The sequence below is a fragment of the Pleuronectes platessa genome, chromosome 6, assembly GCF_947347685.1.
Source record: "Pleuronectes platessa chromosome 6, fPlePla1.1, whole genome shotgun sequence".
Lineage (NCBI taxonomy): Eukaryota > Metazoa > Chordata > Actinopteri > Pleuronectiformes > Pleuronectidae > Pleuronectes > Pleuronectes platessa.
Genome location: NC_070631.1, coordinates 24,575,463 through 24,596,030, shown reverse-complemented (window position 1 = coordinate 24,596,030; position 20,568 = coordinate 24,575,463). Strand labels below are relative to the sequence as shown.

At 44.5% G+C, this 20,568-nt stretch overlaps 1 protein-coding gene across 2 annotated transcripts in view; it reads right to left on the bottom strand.

Annotated features, from left to right (window-relative positions):
- Positions 1-17,141, bottom strand: part of arfgef2 (ADP-ribosylation factor guanine nucleotide-exchange factor 2 (brefeldin A-inhibited)) — a 28,255-nt gene extending 11,114 nt beyond the window's left edge. The window contains exons 1-22 of one of the 2 annotated variants that reach the window (XM_053424561.1): positions 16,792-17,141; positions 14,037-14,067; positions 13,457-13,580; positions 12,757-12,903; positions 11,686-11,865; positions 10,690-11,002; positions 10,375-10,527; positions 10,152-10,279; positions 7,872-8,005; positions 6,516-6,750; positions 6,316-6,415; positions 5,491-5,630; positions 5,282-5,390; positions 5,015-5,204; positions 4,755-4,866; positions 4,464-4,669; positions 4,227-4,311; positions 2,709-2,880; positions 2,368-2,519; positions 2,134-2,262; positions 1,824-1,982; positions 697-844 (exon numbers count right to left, since the gene is read on the bottom strand). In XM_053424561.1, the coding sequence (XP_053280536.1) occupies positions 697-844; positions 1,824-1,982; positions 2,134-2,262; positions 2,368-2,519; positions 2,709-2,880; positions 4,227-4,311; positions 4,464-4,669; positions 4,755-4,866; positions 5,015-5,204; positions 5,282-5,390; positions 5,491-5,630; positions 6,316-6,415; positions 6,516-6,750; positions 7,872-8,005; positions 10,152-10,279; positions 10,375-10,527; positions 10,690-11,002; positions 11,686-11,865; positions 12,757-12,903; positions 13,457-13,580; positions 14,037-14,067; positions 16,792-17,005 (3,361 nt within the window). In that variant the 5' untranslated portion in view covers positions 17,006-17,141. The remainder of the gene's footprint in view (positions 1-696; positions 845-1,823; positions 1,983-2,133; positions 2,263-2,367; positions 2,520-2,708; positions 2,881-4,226; positions 4,312-4,463; positions 4,670-4,754; positions 4,867-5,014; positions 5,205-5,281; positions 5,391-5,490; positions 5,631-6,315; positions 6,416-6,515; positions 6,751-7,871; positions 8,006-10,151; positions 10,280-10,374; positions 10,528-10,689; positions 11,003-11,685; positions 11,866-12,756; positions 12,904-13,456; positions 13,581-14,036; positions 14,068-16,791) is intronic. The other variant, XM_053424562.1, reaches the window with a different exon arrangement.
- Between the last annotated feature and the right edge of the window lie 3,427 nt (positions 17,142-20,568).

Genomic DNA, 20,568 nt, shown 5'->3' with positions numbered 1-20,568 from the left:
AAAAGCACACTGAACAAGGCTTTAGTGCAGAATGATTGTGTTTGCTGTTTTAATTCATTAGACTGGATGCAAAATATATGGTTTATGCATTTAAGACCCTGTGTGACATTTGAACTTGTCCCTTTAGAACTGGATGATATGTGCTGAAAGGTTAAATACATTATGGGAAATGTGGTTTGTTATCTCTCTTCGATATTAGTGTTTCAGACAATGGCTGGCGATCTGAATGAGATGAGCGAAGTTGAAGCTGTGTATAGTAGAGTTTCATTGAGGAAAACAACAATGAAAATAACAATGAAGACTCAGACCCAGACGATGTTCTGCTGACCTGAGACTCAGTTGGTAAGAGACATGCTTGAGGAGGAGGAAAAAGGGGAATCAGAGTCTGCGTGGTTTGTTGCTTTTTTTTTTAAATGTTCACGAGCTTTGGGGAAACGATGATGATTTACAATGAAAGCCAAATGTTTAAGATATAAAATGTTAGCTTCTTTAATTTCATGTATCTATCTGCTTCAGAAAACCCTCAGGTTTTAGGTGGATGTTCAAACAATGCTTAACTTTTAGATTGCGTTGTTATCCAGCACCATATGTTGCAAGTTATTTTCAGACAGTGTCGTTGTTTCTGCATAAACAATGAACACTGGAGATATTAGGTTACGGGTTAAATTTAGAGTAGAAGTTTTTTGCACGCCTTACCCAGGCCCAATGGCATGAACTCTTCTGTGCCAGACGGTAAGCCCTTAATGCCGCCCTCTTTGTCCCGCACCACCCCTGAGATGTAGCGCGTCTTCACCCCTGTGCCGATCAACTGGGCGAGCTCCAGCTGGCTGATACACCTCAGAATCTATAACACAGATAGAAACCACAAATAACCTCTATGTTATTCAAACTGTTGCGATGAATAATAACGTTTTGAATGCATTTTATATGAGACATGACCTCGTATTTTAGAGGAATCTGTAGCAGTTTGAAATATTAGGGAAGATGGAAGAAGAGAACAGTGGGAAGATTAGATAAGTCGAAAACAGCAGAAATGTGTAACATTAAGTAACAACATATCTAGGTTGCAAAAATATACTGATAATGACATTTCATTATAACTTATTTGCAAAAGCCCATAAGAAAAACACTGTAAAACTATTTGTGTTGTGCAGCTTAAAAATGAATGTATTACATTTTTTTAAATTTTGACAGCTCTATCCAATCAACCTTTGTTTTGCAATTTTAAATCAATTTAAAAATACATATTAAACACTGAATGAATGAACGACCCTGCAATGAGCAGAGCTTTCTTTCCACAGCTTTCATTCATGCAAATTACATGAGGAGCAGTAACTATGATGTTTCATTATCAAATCATTACGGTTGGAAAATGTATTTGTATTCTTGCTAGAACCTCTGCTTTTAAAGAAAGCCACAACAAAATATATATAAAGCTAAATGACATGAATACACTTGCATATCTATGCCTGGATGCCATCTACTGGCAAATCCTAGCAAGTTAAGAAATATTTTGAGCTCTCTTGAATATCACCACAAATATCAGACATTTCCTAACTTAAGAGAGCTGAAAAGAGTTATTCCCTACTCTGATTTTATTTAATAAAAAAGGGTTATGCAATGCACCACTACTTGAAATATTCTTTCTGAAAAGTTCAGAATAAAACACAGACCATCATGGATGTACTATCTCCATCATGTGAGGTGAGAAGCTTCTTCTCTTTTTGCCATTTTAAGAAAAAAATGTATGTGCCACTTAACTATATTCGATCAATCCTTTACAAAGGTTCTTATCCTTGAGATTCAAGAAAACTTGATCTCACCTCATGCCAGGAGTTGCCCAGGTAGTTTCCATCTGTGTGAGCCACAGTGATCAGGGTCTTGATGGTGTCAATGTTCTTCTGCTTCATCTCTGTGATGCTGGAGCTGGCCGTCAGCAGGGTGAATCGGGCCAAGGCCTGGACGTACGCATCTCGCTCCAGCTACAGACACAAGGGCAAGTTACAACATAGTCTGTTGTTATCACTAGGAATATTGAGTCGCATAAAGAATGATGTACAAGATAATTATGATGTGACTCATGGAAAAACAAACAAATGCATCATCTCCTCTACATCACCAATTTCACCAGACCTGCATGTTGAAGATGCAGGCGATCCTGATGGCACATCGGATGCCCTCCAGACACAGTGAGGCCACCTCTGGGTCGTCACAGTCCTGCAGTCCCACGCTAAATGCTGCAAGCAAGGGGGTCCACGCCAGCTACAACACAGAAATTGAAACCTTAACTCTGCTTCTATTTGTTTCCCCCCCAACTCCTCCTCTTAATGTACTAAGTTACAGCAAACAGTTGCTCTGACACTATACCTTGAACATAGGCCTGACATGCTCCAGGTGTGTGGCGCTGAAGAAGGGAGCCTGAGCATGGCTGACGGCCTCCATTAGTGCCTTAGCAGTCTTTGCCATCTGCTCCATCTCCACGTTGTAGAGCAGACGACGCTGCTTCTCGCTGGCCACACCTGGAGGGAGGACATAGCTTTGTTTCTCAGCATACAGGGAGGTAAAGAGACTAAAGGATGCATCACTGTGCTGGTGCTCTTTATTTAACAGCCATTGTGACACTGTTCAAAAAGTTAAATTTCAGAGAAAACCGTTTCTTTGCGAATAATCCTGCTGGAAGGTGCATGAGCTGACACACAGGTACTCACTCTGCTTGGTGGACTTTGGGGTGAGTGAAAACTCTTTGCTGTCCTTCATGGCAATCTTCTTGCCTGCGATCTCATCATATATAGAAGATAGATATTCTTCCGGCAAGTCTTTACTGTCATTAATACCACGGTTCATCTTGATGTACTGCTCCTTTGTCATTTTGTTCTTTACCTGCAAACATGAACAAAATCGAGAAAGAGAGTTGGAGTGATTGATGAAGAAGCGAAGGAATTCTGGGCTTTAACAACAGGATTCTGTATGTATGAACATACACACAAAGCATTACTGTCATATTGTGCTGGACAAGATCGGGATGAAAATGCTTCACGGGAAAATTCCTGATGTTTTTTTAAAACTGTTTCAAATTTAAATGATGATTAAAAACATGGTTGATTGCAGTGCTTGGAAACAATTTTGATAAATACTGTACAGCAACCAAAGTTAGCGACAGTCTCCCCGATGCAGCCGCTAATACAGCGTGGGTTTATATGAATCAATGGGCCTGTTCAGACCTGGTTTTCACCAACCTCTCAGATGATCTTATCACAAGTGGACAGCTTTAAGTAGTCGATACCCTGCTTTTTATGCAAATAAACTCAAACATAATTAGTTTTCAAAGACAAAATGATGTATTTTTCAGTCTAATTACGACAGATGGGTCTGCTGTTAGTGTGTGTATTTGTACAGATATCTTTGTTAGGACAATTTTGAGCCTTACAGAGCGTGGAGATTTCGGGGAAGGGAGGACATTTTGGTCGGTCTTCACGCTCTGACTCACTCCTGTAGGTTAGTTTGAGGGTTAATACTTGATTCAGCTAAACCAATATGTGCTAGTTACTGTTAAAATTGTGATAGTTTACAAAAATAAGCAATGTATGGAAACATTGTGTGAAAATACAAAATCAGCTGAGTAATCTGTCTTTTAATGTGGCTCAGTACACGTCTGAAACAGGTCTTTGTTGCTCATTCTCACTGCTCCTCCCTGGCTTCAGTTTGTGTGTGTCACAGTGTGAAATATGTTACACCTTCTTTTCCCAGACTTTCAATTTCAAATGCAAAGTCAGAACGTTAGAGGCCTATGTCATCCGTTTGCATGAAGACACTGGGTTGATACAGTGGGCCTGCCAATGCAGAGGGGTCTGACAGAGCCTGGAAGATAACTTTGTAATGTGAGCAGAATTTAATTCATGTTAATTTATTAAGTGTTAAAAACTGCTTTGTAAGGATTTGGCATCTGACAGCACTAAAAGTTTAGAGTTGGTTTCCTTTTCTAAACCTTGGTTTGTTTGAGGTCAGAATACTGTAAAATTCATACTGCATAAACAAACACAAAATGTTGTCGCGATGCATAAAAGAACTGTGTAGTTTTGTTTCGTAATTAACAACCATTAGGACTCCTGTGTAGCTAAAGAAGGTCTGTTGATCCTTAATAAAAACTCCACACAGACAAAACAATTGACACCAGGAACCACATACGATGACATGGCGATGCTGGTGACGAGACATAAAGTTCTCACCTGAGGACTGTGCAGGTCTGTGGTCAGCATAATGATGGAGTATGCCAGCACGTAGGCAGTGTCTGCACTGGCAAACAGGGTTGGTCTGCAAAAGGAGTCACATATTAGGGCAACAGATAGCAGCTGCACTGGTCTGATGTTTTAATTTTAAAACAACCTAACGCAGGTACAACTTCGGAAATCAAGCCAGAATATTTTAGCAGGAGATCTATTTTACCAGTAAAGATTTAGCCTTACCCCTGGTAGCATTCCAGGTATCGAGCTGCAAACTTCTCCATCAGCCTGTCGATCTTCTGGGCCTCACCAGGAAGTCTGAAGCCTTCCAGGAACGCTCTGAGAGCTGAGACAAAGTCCCGTCCGCAGAAGTCCAGCTGGTCCACGTAGCAGTACATCACTTCTTTATTGAACTTGATATTCTCGCCCAGGAACTCTCCCACCTGGGTCTGTGGATGCAGAGGAAAAAGTGGTTGGAGGATGAGTGACCTGACCAAACAGCTTTGTACAATTAAACATAGTGTAATCGCTCACCGTGTCCAGTCTTTCCTCCTGGTGTAGGAACTGGGCGATGTCCTCAGCTTTGGATCCCAGCATGCCCTGGTCCTGCAGGTACTGGACACCTCGCTTTGGCTTCTTGTTGAACCTAGGAAAAGAAGAAAAGGAACAAATCTATGCGTGTCTTTTCCAAGCAAATACTAAATGGGAAATCTTACACAGTGTTCAAATTGATAAAGGCCAACATCAAATAAACCATTATACAAATGTTAACCAGTCTAAGAAAAAGGGCTCACAGTTCGATTCCGTGCTCGATGATGTCCTTCTGCTGTTTGATGACCTCATACTGTTCTGGATGGTCGGCCTGAGAAACATTGACGCTGGAGGAGACGGTGGAGTCCAGCGAGCTGATGCTATCTCGACGTCCAACCAGCTGCTCTGTGAGCTTCAACTCTCCTCCGTCACTATCAGACGGATGCTCCTGGCCTGCAAACATCAGTGATTATACGTTAAGACCTGAACGTGTGCATTGTTCACATTTCTTTACTGTCCACCACACTTACCCAGGTTAGCTTGAAGGTTTGGATTGATGTACATGTCTTTGCTCCACTCGACCATACATTTGAGGATGGAAACCAGACATTCCAAACCCTTTTTACGTAGACTCAGCTCCTGTGGATATGGGTACAAAATACAAGTTATAGAACATTGAATCAAAATGGGGTGCTATGATATGGATGATGCATTTTTGTGAGACTCAATCACTGTCTACCTGCAGAGGAGTCATCCCAAGCTCCTGACCACTCCTGCCTTGAGCAATCTTAGACAGGTCGTTGACGAGGCGCTCAAAAATGTTTGCGGCGTTCAAGTCACAGTCATAGTTTACATAGATGTCGACCACGCACTGGGCATCTGAGGCAAAGGAATGTGTTACAAAACTGGAAATCCTTCAATAACAAAACAGTTTAAATGATACTGACAAAATGTATTTCTTTAGATACAAAGGGAGACGACAGTGTTGGCGATAGCGATCCGTTTTTTTTTTTTTTTAAATGAATGACTTTGACTGCAGTACCATGTCAGGGTTTCTTCGTAAAAGGATTTAAAGACAACTTCTCAAATTCCAACTTTCAAAAATGTGACCATGCAGCTAGAATCCTCAAGGGTTAAATGCATCAGTGTCAGGGTGGCACTTGGTGAAACGATGACATGCGAGCTGATAGATGGTAATACCAACAAAAAGCCTTTCTGAATCCACTGAGGAATCTAATTATTGACAACAACAAATGCCGCGTAAATGAACAGGGCAAAAAGGTTAAATATAACCTCAGTACAAAGAGTTATAAACAGACCAACTGTCTCATTATATGTCTCAAGTGGATGGATTAAAACATGAATAACTAGCTTTAAATACATGACAGCTAAAAATGTGTCCAAATCTCCCAAGGATCCTCCTATGAATATCCTGTAATGTCTAAATAAAGATTGCAGTAATTTTAACATTTAAGTAAATTTTTCTGAATTAAAAAAGTTTCTCCATTTTTAGTTGATTGTTCTTCTTATAGTTTGAGGAAAACTTGAATGAGTGGATTTATACCTGCACAGATGCGTGTCAGTGTCTGGATAACCATCCACTTGTGCTCAAAGGAGCTGGTCGATGTCTCCAGGATGGTCAGAAAAATCTCCCGAAAAAACACCTGAGCCACGGTGGACAAAAAACAGTAAGTGTGACAACTGAACTATGAACCTCCTCAATCAGTCTAAGATTTGTCAAACCAAAACGGTTGCATCCTGTACCTCAATCTGCATCTTCAGGTGGACTTTGAAGTGGGAGAGCAGGGTAAGGAAGATAGCCAGGGACAGCTCGAACACCTCAGGCACTGAGGACACACCATTTTTGGAAAGTGCCACACATAAATACTGTTTGATGGCGTTGACGAACATCTCATGAGTGCGAAACACTGGCCCGGCACCCTGCAGCACAGAGAGCAGCAGCTGTAGGGAGACAATCTTGGACCGCAACTCATGGGACCTGGAGAGGAGAGGAACCGTATGAGCATCAATTATACTACCTTAAGTGCAATATAAAGTGATCCACAAAGACACTTGAGGCACTTATAGCAGCATGCTCAATCGAATTCATGTGTTTTCATGTTTTATCTATAAATAGTGTGCTACAGTTAACTCTGAGTTGAGGAGAACAAACACTACAGGGGTATAATGGTGTATCATGGTATCTAATGTAGGCCAAGCTGACGTGTCAGAGGTTCCTACTTGGCTCAGTTTACTCTGGCCTATTCAGACTGGCTGGCTCAGAGTCTAATGTTACAGTAACTAGAGATGACAGGACCGCACCAGGATGGAAAAGGGCAAGTTAACCTGTAGAGACTGAGCTGAAGCAGTGTGCGTGTGCTGAAGGCAGCTACATTTCTTTTGGCAAACTGCAGCGTGACAAAAAGAAGGGACCACATAAAAGACCAAAGGTGCATCAAAGCAGGAGTGTTCATGATTCAGGACTCAAGTTCTGGGTAACACAGACTGTTTGAGTGTTACAAAAAAATATCTTCACGTTATGATGTAAAAAAAACACTGACTAAACTTGCTTTCAGACATGCACTGAACTCCATCTAACATTCTCTGGAGGGGAAGCAAGAAAGCAAATATCTGAGTGTGAGGATCCAGACTTTCTCCGGAGATTCTCTAGCCAGAGCAAAAACTCTGGACATTGTTGAATGAGCCGATGTGCGAAAATAGCAGTAGATCCTCTACAGGATTCACCGCGAGCAAGTGTGGGCGCTGATGGTGTTACTACTGCTACTTACTCAAAAAGAAAAGAAACAAAAAGAACACAAATATCTCAGGATGAATAAGCAGTGAGAACACACGAACAAGGATGTCAAAGACAGCTAATGTTGAGAAGGGACTATGCCAGTATCGATGTGCTGTAAACAAAAACATGTGCTCTCCACAGCTGAACTAAAACATTACATTATGCCTCTGCACCAACCCTCAGCTGAACGTTCCAGAGATTTCTGTGTTGTTGAGAACACGTCTGAGAGGAAAATCTCCTCCTGCATTGTCCATGTGTGAAATATAAACTACGGGGGAAAAATTGCGGACACCCTCCGTTGTTCATGACTGAAAACCACTCACTTTGGGTCTGGAGGTCCATCAGCAAGAGGCTTCATGGAGAGTTTGCAGAGCGAGCGGAACACCAGAAAAGCGTCCTTCTGGAGAATGTGAGAGAATCGTGCAGCGTTGTTGGCTCCCTGCAGGGTCTCTGCATCCTGGGACAGATGAATAAAGTCAATCCCACTTTAATCCAAACCAAGCTTGAAGTCTTACACTGTATTCATTTGATCTGGTATTGGTTTCACATTGCAATTTAACAAGTAAAGTATCAAAGTATTTTGTGTGACATACATACGTCCTGTAATCATAACCTACATTGATCATTGATTGGTTTGAAGATGAGCATTTGTCTCACGTTGTTGTGTTCCCAGTTCGCAGGGTTGTAATCTTTCCATTTGAATAGAGAATATTAATGAACCTGCCACTGTATATCATAATATCATTATGGTATGTTTACCAGCATCACCAGCATCAGGTGCAGTACTCAACACTGGTGACACTGTGCAACAAATTTAAAATTACATTCCTGGAGAGACCAGTAAGGCTTGTATTTCATTTTCTTCTTCCAAAAGCTGAAACTATCCCAAAAAGTATTTTCCCCATTTCAAACGATCGGAAGCATGGCTCAGTTCAATCCAGAATAAGACCGCCTCTTTTGGTCTGACTTATTTTGCAAGTTTGTAAACAACTCTTCTGAGGCACCTTTCACATCTGTTATTTTGGTTCAGACTTAACTAAAAAGTCTGAATGTCCCCTGAATTGTCAGCCTGACCCAGTTTCTGTGTCAGAACCCTTCAATAGTTGATGGTTTGTGGCAAAGCTCCACATGTTTCCTTGGCACCAGAGGTTGAAGTCTCGTTTTCTCCCTTTGTCTGTTTAGATCAACAATCTTACCAACAGGGTAAACATGCTCCCCACAAGTGTCTCTCATTTTGCCTTACTCATCGCATTTGCTTCAATAGTAACTTCACCATCAAGTACTGGCGTCCTCTGACCCTCTGCAATTTCACAATCAACCTTAAGTATTTTAATAATTCTCAGGGTTTTAAAGTATTTTGTCAACCACCACACAATTAACATTGACCAGTTTTTTTCTTCTCCAAATGCATAGAAATTTAACTTATAGTAAAGAGTCATATGTGATCTGATGTGTTTAGAGCAGGCCACTTGTGATGGATTCACTCAGGACAGATGTTAATAACAGGTCTGAACAGGGCCTTAAAATCTGCATCTGTCATTGAGAAATTCTTTTATTTTATCTCCTCCTCTACTCACAGGTAAATATTGAAATTCTGCACTTTTGCACAAGAAGACATTTAGTTAATAATAAAAAAAAGCAAAATCAGGACTTGACAGATCTGTGCAAATGTTGCATAAATGCTCCTGCAGAGGCACACAAGATCTGCTTATCAAATTATATTTGGGTTGTTTAACATCTATTCAGTAAAGAACAATGCTATTCTTCACACAATATTACTTTGCTCTTATTACGCTCTCAACACTTTTAGCTGAGTGACAGAATAACAGCCATGAAAGGACATGTCAGGGAAAAATATCATATATCATATATCAAAATATCAAACAATTTTACAATTTATTTCATAATTAAAACCACAACAGCTGGGGTCGGAGGGCACACTGTCTCACGCCTTCTGGCTCTGTCCCTTGTTGACTGAATTCTGGAACAAGATATTTGACTGGTTCTCCAAGGCCTATAAGAGACTCTTCCGACCGGAGGCTGAACTTGCAGTCTTTGGCTGCTCACAGACTACAGCGTGCCTACCTGCAGCAATGCAGCAGTCTCTGATGCTGGGGATGATTGTTGCAAAACGGCTAATCTTACTGGAGTGGAAGTCGATGTCTCCCCCTTGCTTTCGGAGGTGGTTGGCTGACATGGCATCAACCATACAAATGGAAAGACTCAGGTTCACAAGGACTAATTCAATTGGAAAATTTTTGGCCATTTGGGGCCACTTCCTTGCCTACCTGGACGAAACCAGGACAGATGACAAGTAACTGGTAGCCTTACTGTATATTTGTCTATGCACTCATCTCTGTGTATGTGTGCTTACAAAAGTCACAGCTGTTTTTCTTTTTCAATTTCATTTTACATGTCTGAGCCGGGGTGTTATTATTGTTGTTGTTTTTGTTATGTCTGTTTTTTCTTTAAATGGAAAATGTAAATAAAAAAAATATTAAAAAAAAAAAAAAAAAAAACCACAACAGCTGAAAGCTTCTACAACCACTTTAAGATGAACTGTGAAACACTGAATAATAACTAATGTTTTTAACACTGCTCACCAGCATATCTGTGGACGACACAGAGGAGCGGTCCTCAATGATGCCATTCATCTGCTGGCCCTCTGCTCTGACTGTGGTGGGGGCCGCCTCTGTCTGCTCCGGGACAGGGTGGGCTGGGTGCTCGTCTCCTGGGGGCAAGGCAGTAGAAGGGATTTACAGCTCACAACCATGAAAGAAAACACAAGTGTATTGATGTCATAAGTAAATCAGGTTAAGTTCTGACCTGTTCCACTGTGTATCTGTGTTGGCGGCTGCTTTTCCTCATCTTCTTCAGTCATTGCTGACTCTGTTGGATCTGAATTGCTCTCTGGTTTGTCCCCCTCCACAGCCGGCTGTGATGCTGTAGGAGGCGTCTCTGCACCGTCATCTTCAAAAACTGAGAATGAAGAGGGATTAGATGAAAGAAAATACAACATGACAGATGCTTCTCCTTGAGTAACAGCTTCAGACTTTATTAACGTGAGAGGAAAACAGAGCGAAAGATCTACAAGCTTCTCCTGAATTGGAACTTATACTGAAAGCCAGAGTTGACACACACCTCTTGATGGTGTGGCCTGTTCTTCTCCTCCATTCATCATATTGTTGCCGTTCTCAGGTTCTCCATTAATTGATGCTGTGTCTGGTGGTTGATCCTGGTCCACATCAGGGGCTGATGGTGGGGGTGTTGAGCTGGTGGTATTGGTGGTTGTGAGGTCTGGAGTACTGGCTGCTGGAGAAGGCGAGCCTTGGGGCTCTGGGGTGGGTGTCCGGTCCGACCAGGGGGAGCCGGGCCTCTGATTACCAGGGACTGGAGATGGGTTCTGCTGCGGTGGTCGCAGCCTATCCTTCTCCTGCTCCTGAGCCTCCAGAGCCTGTGGAGTCAGGAGGAGTAGAAGAGGAGTTAGTTTGATAGAAGACAAAATGCAACTCTTTCAGTCTGCCTCATGCAATACAGGCAGATGTTAATAGAACTTGAAAGAAAATAGATTGTTCATTATAATAAAGTCTCTTCATATCATAAATTCTGACAATATGATTCCCATCAGTGATGAGCTTATCATCCACTACCGTTCCAATAAAACTTAAGGAACTGAATCACCACCAGTGTTCAGCTGGCCTTATTATAGGGTTACACCAGCTTCAGGCTGAGATTATGCGAGTGCAGTGAACTAACATGACACTATTAGTTGAGCACAAACCTAATAATAACACTTGTGTAGTGTTTACAGTTGTAAGATTATATATATATTTAATTTTCAATATTCTCTGTTTTAGCGGCTGAGGTTGGCAGATCTGAAGCAGAGTTTTCTAATGAAAACATGGTGATGTTGATGTAGCCTATGAGTAGTCAGCCTGTGGCAATGCACATTTCATTGGCCTTCTTCTTCAGGTTGTTTTGTCGTTGAAAAAGTATCTCACAGATATTTTTTGATCACTGGCATTCCTTTTGCCTTCGATCTCAAGACAGCATCCAGAGTGGTTAACATTACATTTCCCGTGTTTTGCCAAAAAGTGCCAACAATTATATGGATAGGTGATAGGTGTGTAAACTAACGGCCTGGTTCTCCATGCGTGTGAAGATAACATTGAGCATCTGTGTGAGCGTGGCCTTGGCGGTGGTCTGGTTGATGAGGTTGCGGCTGGCCAGGTAGATGTTGTAGCAAGTCCTTACGGTGAGGAGCACCGTGCCCTCGTGGATCTCTATGTGCGGGGAGGTCACTGCAGTCAGCAGGGCCTGGGCAGAGAGAAAAGGAAGTGAAGCGTTATCACACAGGATGTCTTGTGGAGAAGATGCAGCGGCTTCACCTGCTGAGTCACAACTTCACTTCCCTACTTCTGCAAGCCGCAGATATTTAGTTATCATACTCTTTTGCCATTTTGTTGTTAGACAAACATATTTCAAATGAAAGAATTCAAAATTAAACAAACAGGCAGATTCATTTGAAAATCATTTGTATTAGTCAGAGTTCATGATGTTGATAGTCTGACGTATAAATCTTTGGTCAACAGTGATAATACTGCATGCTTCTTACAGGCCAGACTTTGACCTTTATAACCAACCTGGATGTGTTTGACATTTAAATAAACCTCTGAGTAAACTTCAATAAGCACCAGCTGTGAACCAAACCTAAGGCATACACAAAGACAATTCTTAAATATGCTCAAGCACTTATGAAAACTGAGATATGAACGTAATTATTGAAGTTTTTCTAGATTAATGAGTCTAAAAAAACGTGACGTGATTTTAATGTTAGATTAGTCAGGCCGCAATCACTTAACTGCTGGGTAGGAAGTAAAGGTGACTTTTAAAAGAACATTCTTTTTTTAAGCCAGACATTTTTGAGTGATTGTAGAAATCACATATCCAATTAGTCTTAAGTGGTTGATGTGATGAATATGAGCATATTTAAATATTCAACATAATATAACTTTCCTAAATTCATCACATTAGAACAGATATGACACTAAAGATGTAGAAACTCGTCTTTATTGAGAACCATGACTCACTCCTGCCTCATTGATCCAAAGATAAACAAAAAAAAAATGAATTAAACAATGCCACTGACAGACAGAGGATCTGAAGCCTTCCAGATGTACAGAGAGGAACTTGTGGGGGGGGGGGTACCTTAATGATCTGTAGCTGGACTCCCTCATCAGTCTGCGGGCCTTGGAAACAGTTGCAGATTGTTTCCACCAGGCGGTCAATCAGCCTTTTGCCTGGGCTTCTGTTGTCCGGGGCGTTGCCTGTGATGTGGCCGTACGCGATCAGTTTCTACCGTAGAGCGACAGTGCACAGGTTAGAGCAGCACAAGTGTTTAATTGTGGGCTTGTTTTGAGATGCATGTGTGTAAATTTAGGGTTTATATGAACAGCGTCTTCATTTAATTGTGAAAAAGAGAATTTCCACTCTCACTTGTAGTGAGTATCTGATAATGCAATTCAAAGAGTTCTTAATTGGATCCTTCCTGTCTGCTACTGTAAATATTCATAGCTGTTACTCAATTCAGGGGCTGCATCCAACTATGAGAAGCTATAAATAGATTAAAGGATGCAGTGTGTGTGTGTGTGTGTGTGTGTGTGTGTGTGTGTGTTTGCGTGGTATGTTCTAGGTGCATGTCTGACATTTGAAGGAGGTGTAGACACATTCCCACCAACCCACCACCACAGACCCAGGTTGTTGATTCAAGAAAAACTGCTGTGAGAAGTTGAAATAGTCATTTTGACATTAAAAGGGGTTGAGTGGAACTGAGTGCAACTGAATGCATGTGCGTAAACATGTGCGTGTGCGTGTCTGCGCGTGCGTGTATGTGACAGTGAATATTAACCTGCAGACAGTCCAAAGAGGTGCTAACTATCCGGGGGGACTTTGACTGACAGGCCAACTCAAAGGGCAGCACATATTTGTCGGCCTCAATGTAGTTGGCTCTGGGTGGGACCACGGAACCATCCCTGCAGGAAAGAGGACAGATGCAATGACAGCAGCTCTTTCTATAAACACTGGTTGTTCACATACCAAAAGAAAATACTCATGGTCCTACTAAAAATATATGGTATGCTAATGAATCAAGTGCTGCATAAAACATGTTACTTTTCATAGTGCAGAATTTAGAGCTCTGACTTTTATCTTTAAAACCTTGGAAAAGCATAATGGCACATAATTAAGAAAACAGCTTGCCTATAGAAGCAGACATATGACCTGAAGCCTGTTTGAAGTGCTGGTGAATTACTACTAGGTAGCAGTTATAAAAGCAGCAAATTGCCGAAGTCACAAATCACAGTGATCACCCGGTGTTTACGACAGACTGCTTCAGGGTAGACCCGAACTCAGCTTCTTTCTCTGTAGAAAACATTGAACCCACTGCTGATTCATTCAGTGGGTAAAGGTATGTGCATAAGAATACTTACTTTTGTTTATCAAGCTCTGCCTTGATTTCATCTGTAAAGGGAGACACAGGAGATTAAATGTTATTGAAGTCTTTACTTTGACCCTCGCAGCTCACAGCAATGTGATGTGATTGGACTGAAATCTGGGGGTTACACGGCTGATCACAAATCTGACGACAGTAACGTGTGTTGTTTGTTTCCCTGCATTTTTGTTGTTCAGGAAATGTTTTTTCTGGTCAAATTAACGTATTCCATAGGATTTAACTACATTTTGACTACACCTTGATCTCACAATTTCCGATCCCCATCTTTTATGCTTTCTAAAGAACTCTCCTGAACCAATTTCCTATTCTTCATCATTTTCATCCCTCTCCGATCAATCGAAAGGTGAATGCGTACTTCCTACCTACTGGGTGTCACATTATTGGCTACATAGTGAGTAATGGTGTGCATTCAGGCAGATGTGACCGTCCATATCAATTAGATTCAAACACAACGTGGCAGAGAACGCTACTAGACTCATCTTTCATAACCTCCTCACACAGGAGGACACAGAGAATATTCACAGAAATATCAGTCACTGTTAAAGTGAGCATACATTTTAATGCCCTGATAGTTCTGATCTAAACCTGCCAGTTTGGTACTAGGCATTTGCTTGTCCTGGGTTGGAGAGAGATAGTTCACCGAAAAATGAAAATACGCCCATTATTTACTCACCACTATGCTGATGGAGGGGGGAGGGTGAAGTGTTTGAGTCCACAAAACACTTTTGGAGTCTCAGGGATAAACAGCGTTGCAGCCAAATACAATACAATTAAAGTAAGTAAGTAGAAGTGAGTTGATGAGAGAATTTTCCTTTTTCTGTGAACCATCCCTTTAATGCTCCAGAGCTACTTGAGAATTATTCCTTATCATTAGTGAGTCCTCCTCAAACAGGTCTACACTGTACCGGCACTTTTTATTGTTTGAGCTTCAGGTTGTGTGCGAAGCTTTCTATAAACACAGTATGGTACAGAGCGAAGCTACCTGCTTTATCGGCAGTCAGTGTTTTTCATATAATGGAAATTTGTTTTATTACTGTTTATTACTACCATTAAATATGTGGCTTATATAGTTTAAATGATTTACTTAATTACCGCCCACAAGTCCACAACTTCTCAAAGTAAAAGCTCTATAATTCAGCTCAAAATAAAGCCTTATAGCAATAAGGCTTTTGCTGTGCTCTTACTTTGAGGACAACTTTCTGAAGAGGATGTGATTTTATGAATTTTGCTGCCGCCACCTGTGAATGTCTCAGTCTGACACGGTGAAATAAAAATGATCAGATTATCAAAATCATATGGGAGGACAGAATTTATTGGTTGCAGGTTTCCAATTGCTGGCTGCTGCTGTAGTTTACATAGGACGTGGAATAAGTTTCAATTAAGTCCACAGGCTTAAGGCATATTGCCCCACCCCCACTGGCTGCTACAGAGCACCGGTCGCTGGTTGTTTTATTCATATTGAACATATCCATGTCTAAATCACACCACACTCTGCACTGCATTTTTGGGGCAATTTACAATACGCATGGCAAATATGAGGCAATTTAGAAAAGCAATTCGGGAGATATGCATTCCACAAACAGACAGAGGTTCATGGAATTAGTAGGTAGATGAAAATACAAACCCAGTTGTTTCTCTACGTTGGAAAAAGTCTGATTGGACCAAAGTATATGAAGTTGATAGTACTTGCTCTATATATTTTGTCGACTGGCTAAACTATGGTGTTTAAATAAAAGAAAACAGCCATTAAAATATAATCTCTCTTTCCACTGCATGTTTGATTGATCACAGAGGCAGCAGATGTAAAGGCCTGCAGTCCACAGCACAACTTGAATATTTGAACTGAGAAACAAAGATTTGGCACTGGGGACAATCTGATGAAGCCTGGTGTAGAATTTACAAAGACACAAGACACACAGCCACAACCACGGTGTGAGGATAACCACAACATGGCCCAAGATGGTGGCACGGGGACTCGAAAAGCAGTGTTGTGTTCAGCTGGCTTCATGAATAATGAGAGACTGTCCATGGCAGACAGGGGCAGCTCACTCACAAACACACACACCAACCTGTTTGCCCACCTCTCACATGTTTCATGCATTTCATTGCAGTCGGTCCTGTGGTTCAACAGCCTCACTGTTCTTCAACAAGGAAACACTACCTGTTGTTTGCCATTTCCTCAATTCAACAGCTCATTGTATCAGAAAGAGTGTCAGACCACTATCTGAAGAGGGTTATTATCAACATGGTCACATTAACATCAGCAGCTAGGTTGATCACAGTGTGTGTGTGTGTGTGTGTGTGTAACACTATCAGTGTTGAATGGAGGAGGACACACGTCAGAGTATCCTGGAGTGAGGTAGCCTGTTTGTCTGGGTGCAGAGCAGGACCAAGCAGTCTGGCCGGGTGACAGTGCTACGTACAATACAGGGATTGGTCTGTTTAGCTACCTAACCTAGCTAACCCGGAGGAGCTAACGGCGGCTACCAGCTAGCTGGTTGGCCCGTTGACAGCTGTGCAGACTGTTAACATTTCAGACCCAACATAAAGACACGAGAGTGACAACAAGCACACGCCGAGCTGCTGCTGCCCGTGAACGTCAGCCGATACCTGAGCTGACGACGGGAGGCCACTCGGATGCTAATGCTAACACTAGCTAACTCCGCTGTCTCCCAGACACTAGCGATGAGAGGCACATACAAGCAAAGGCAGCGCACAACACAGACACATACCGAGCGCCACCTGGCAGGCTTTGCGCAGCTGGCTGTGCTGGCTCCTCTTCACCTCCTTGTCGGAGAGGATCTTCTCCAGCGCCCGGGACAGAAACATGCTCTTGGTTCTGCTGTTTTCTGCCTTCGAATGCGAGTAGTGCTGCGGCTGCTGCTGCTGCTGCTGCTGCGGAGGGGCTGGAGCTGGTGGCCGGGGCTGTGGTAGTTGCTGCTGCATCTCTCGTGTCTGGTCGCGGCTCCTCTCTCAGGCCGTCATGTTCGGCCGGGCCCCGCGGTGACAGGAAAGCTAACGAGCGCCAGACTATCGGTGTCAGTCCTGTGGAGTCGCTGCCTCAGCTCAGCGCCGCCATGCTGCCAACACGTCAGATCACATGACTCTCCGCTGTCTGCGCCTGGGCTGCGCTGACGAGCAGGTCACTTCAGACAACGGGTCACACCTCCGTCACCGGTACCCCACACCAGGTCACCTCAGACACCGGGTCACACCTCCCTCACCGGATCACACCACCCACTCCAGGTCACCTCAGACACAGGGTCACACCTCCGTCACCGGATCACACTAGGTCACCTCAGACACCGGGTCACATCACCCACACCAGGTCAACTCAGACACCGGGGCACACCTCCGTCACCGGATCACAACCCCCCCCCAAACAGATCACCTCAGACACCGGGTCACACCTCCGTCACCGGATCACATCCCCCACATCAGGTCACCTCAGACACCGGGGCACACCTCCGTCAACGGATCACACCCCCCACATCAAGTCAACTCAGACACCGGATCGTAACCCCCCCTCCAAACCAGATCACCTCAGACACCGGGTCACACCTCCGTCACCGGATCACATCCCCCACACCAGGTCACCTCAGACACCGGGTCACACCTCCGTCACCGGATCCCCCCCCCCCCCCCCCCCACACCAGGTCACCTCAGACACCGGGTCACACCACCCACACCAGGTCACCTCAGACACCGGGTCACACCTCCCTCACCGGATCACACCACCCACTCCCAGGTCACCTCAGACACCGGGTCACACCTCCCTCACCGGATCATACCACCCACATCAGGTCACCTCAGACACCGGGTCACACCTCCGTCACCGGATCACCCCCCCCCACACCAGGTCACCTCAGACACCGGGTCACACCTCCCTCACCGGATCACACCACCCACTCCAGGTCACCTCAGACACCGGGTCACACTCCGTCACCGGATCACATCCCCCACATCAGGTCACCTCAGACACCGGGGCACACCTCCGTCAACGGATTCACCTCAGACACCGGGTCACACCTCCCTCACCGGATCACACCACCCACTCCAGGTCACCTCAGACAGAGGGTCACACCTCCCTCACCGGATCACACCACCCACATCAGGTCACCTCAGACACCGGGTCACAGCTCCGTCACCCGATCACACCCCCCACACCAGGTCAACTCAGACAGCGGGTCAAACCTCCGTCTCCGGATCACACCCCCCACACCAGGTCACCTCAGACACCGGGTCATACCACCCACACCAGGTCACCTCAGACACCGGGTCACACCTCCGTCACCGGATCACACCTTCTAAACTGGGTCAATTTATGTTTTATTTAATGTATGAATTTAATTAATAAATGATTCTCTAAAATGATCAATATTGTTTATTGCTATATAAGATTATTCTTCTTTCTGCTCTTTTTTCATTCAATATTTGAGATTGTGTTTGCATTGAAATAGTTTTGTTTGGTCAACGAACTTAGAAACATATATCAGTTTTCTAAGATTTTTTTTTTTTTTTTCTTGAACGTCCCTCCTTGTGTTAAGTTTCACACAGAAAAAAACTAATGTTTGTCTATGCTTTGTCTCTTGTCAAATGTGTAGCTAAAAATAAATAATAAAGACCGCACAAGAGAGGAGTCACACCTCCCTCACCGGATCACACCACCCACTCCAGGTCACCTCAGACAGCGGGTCACACCTCCGTCTCCGGATCACACCCCCCACACCAGGTCACCTCAGACACCGGGTCATACCACCCACACCAGGTCACCTCAGACACCGGGTCACACCTCCGTCACCGGATCACACCTTCTAAACTGGGTCAATTTATGTTTTATTTAATGTATGAATTTAATTAATAAATGATTCTCTAAAATGATCAATATTGTTTATTGCTATATAAGATTATTCTTCTTTCTGCTCTTTTTTCATTCAATATTTGAGATTGTGTTTGCATTGAAATAGTTTTGTTTGGTCAACGAACTTAGAAACATATATCAGTTTTCTAAGATTTTTTTTTTTTTTTTCTTGAACGTCCCTCCTTGTGTTAAGTTTCACACAGAAAAAAACTAATGTTTGTCTATGCTTTGTCTCTTGTCAAATGTGTAGCTAAAAATAAATAATAAAGACCGCACAAGAGAGGAGTCACACCTCCCTCACCGGATCACACCACCCACTCCAGGTCACCTCAGACACTGGGTCACACCTCCCTCACCGGATCACACTAGGTCACCTCAGACACCGGGTCACACCCCCGTCACCAGATCACAGCCCCCCCCCCCACACCAGGTCACCTCAGACACCGGGTCACACCACCCACACCAGGTCACCTCAGACACCGGGTCACACCTCCGTTACCGGATCACCCCCCCCCCCCCCCCCCCCCCCCCACACCAGGTCACCTCAGACACCGGGTCACACCTCCCTCACCGGATCACACCAGCCACTCCAGGTCACCTCAGAGCCCGGGTCACACCTCCGTCACCGGATCACAGCCCCCCCCCCCCCCCCCCCCCCCAACCAACAGGTCACCTCAGACACCGGGTCACAGCTCCGTCATCAGATCACACCCCCCACACCAGGTCAACTCAGACAGCGGGTCACACCTCCGTCACCGGATCACACCCCCCACACCAGGTCACCTCAGACACCGGGTCATACCACCCACACCAGGTCACCTCAGACACCGGGTCACACCTCAGTCACCGGATCACAGCCCCCCCCCAAACAGGTCACCTCAGACACCGGGTCACAGCTCCGTCACCGGATCACACCCCCCACACCAGGTCAACTCAGACAGCGGGTCACACCTCCGTCACCGGATCACCCCCCCCCCCCCCACACCAGGTCACCTCAGACACCGGGTCACACCACCCACACCAGGTCACCTCAGACACCGGGTCAAACCTCCCTCACCGGATCACACCACCCACTCCAGGTCACCTCAGACACCGGGTCAAACCTCCCTCACCGGATCATACCACCCACATCAGGTCACCTCAGACACCGGGTCACACCTCCGTCACGGGATCACACTAGGTCACCTCAGACACCGGGTCACACCTCCGTCACCGGATCACAGCCCCCCCCCCCCTAAAGGTCACCTCAGACACCGGGTCACAGCTCTGTCACCGGATCACACCCCCCACACCAGGTCAACTCAGACAGCGGGTCACACCTCCGTCACCGGATCACACCCCCCACACCAGGTCACCTCAGACACCGGGTCATACCACCCACACCAGGTCACCTCAGACACCGGGTCACACCTCCCTCACCGGATCACACCACCCACTCCAGGTCACCTCAGACACCGGGTCACAGCTCCGTCACCCGATCACACCCCCCACACCAGGTCAACTCAGACAGCGGGTCACACCTTCGTCACCGGATCACACCCCCCACACCAGGTCACCTCAGACACCGGGTCATACCACCCACACCAGGTCACCTCAGACACCGGGTCACACCTCCGTCACCGGATCCCCCCCCCACCCCCACACACCA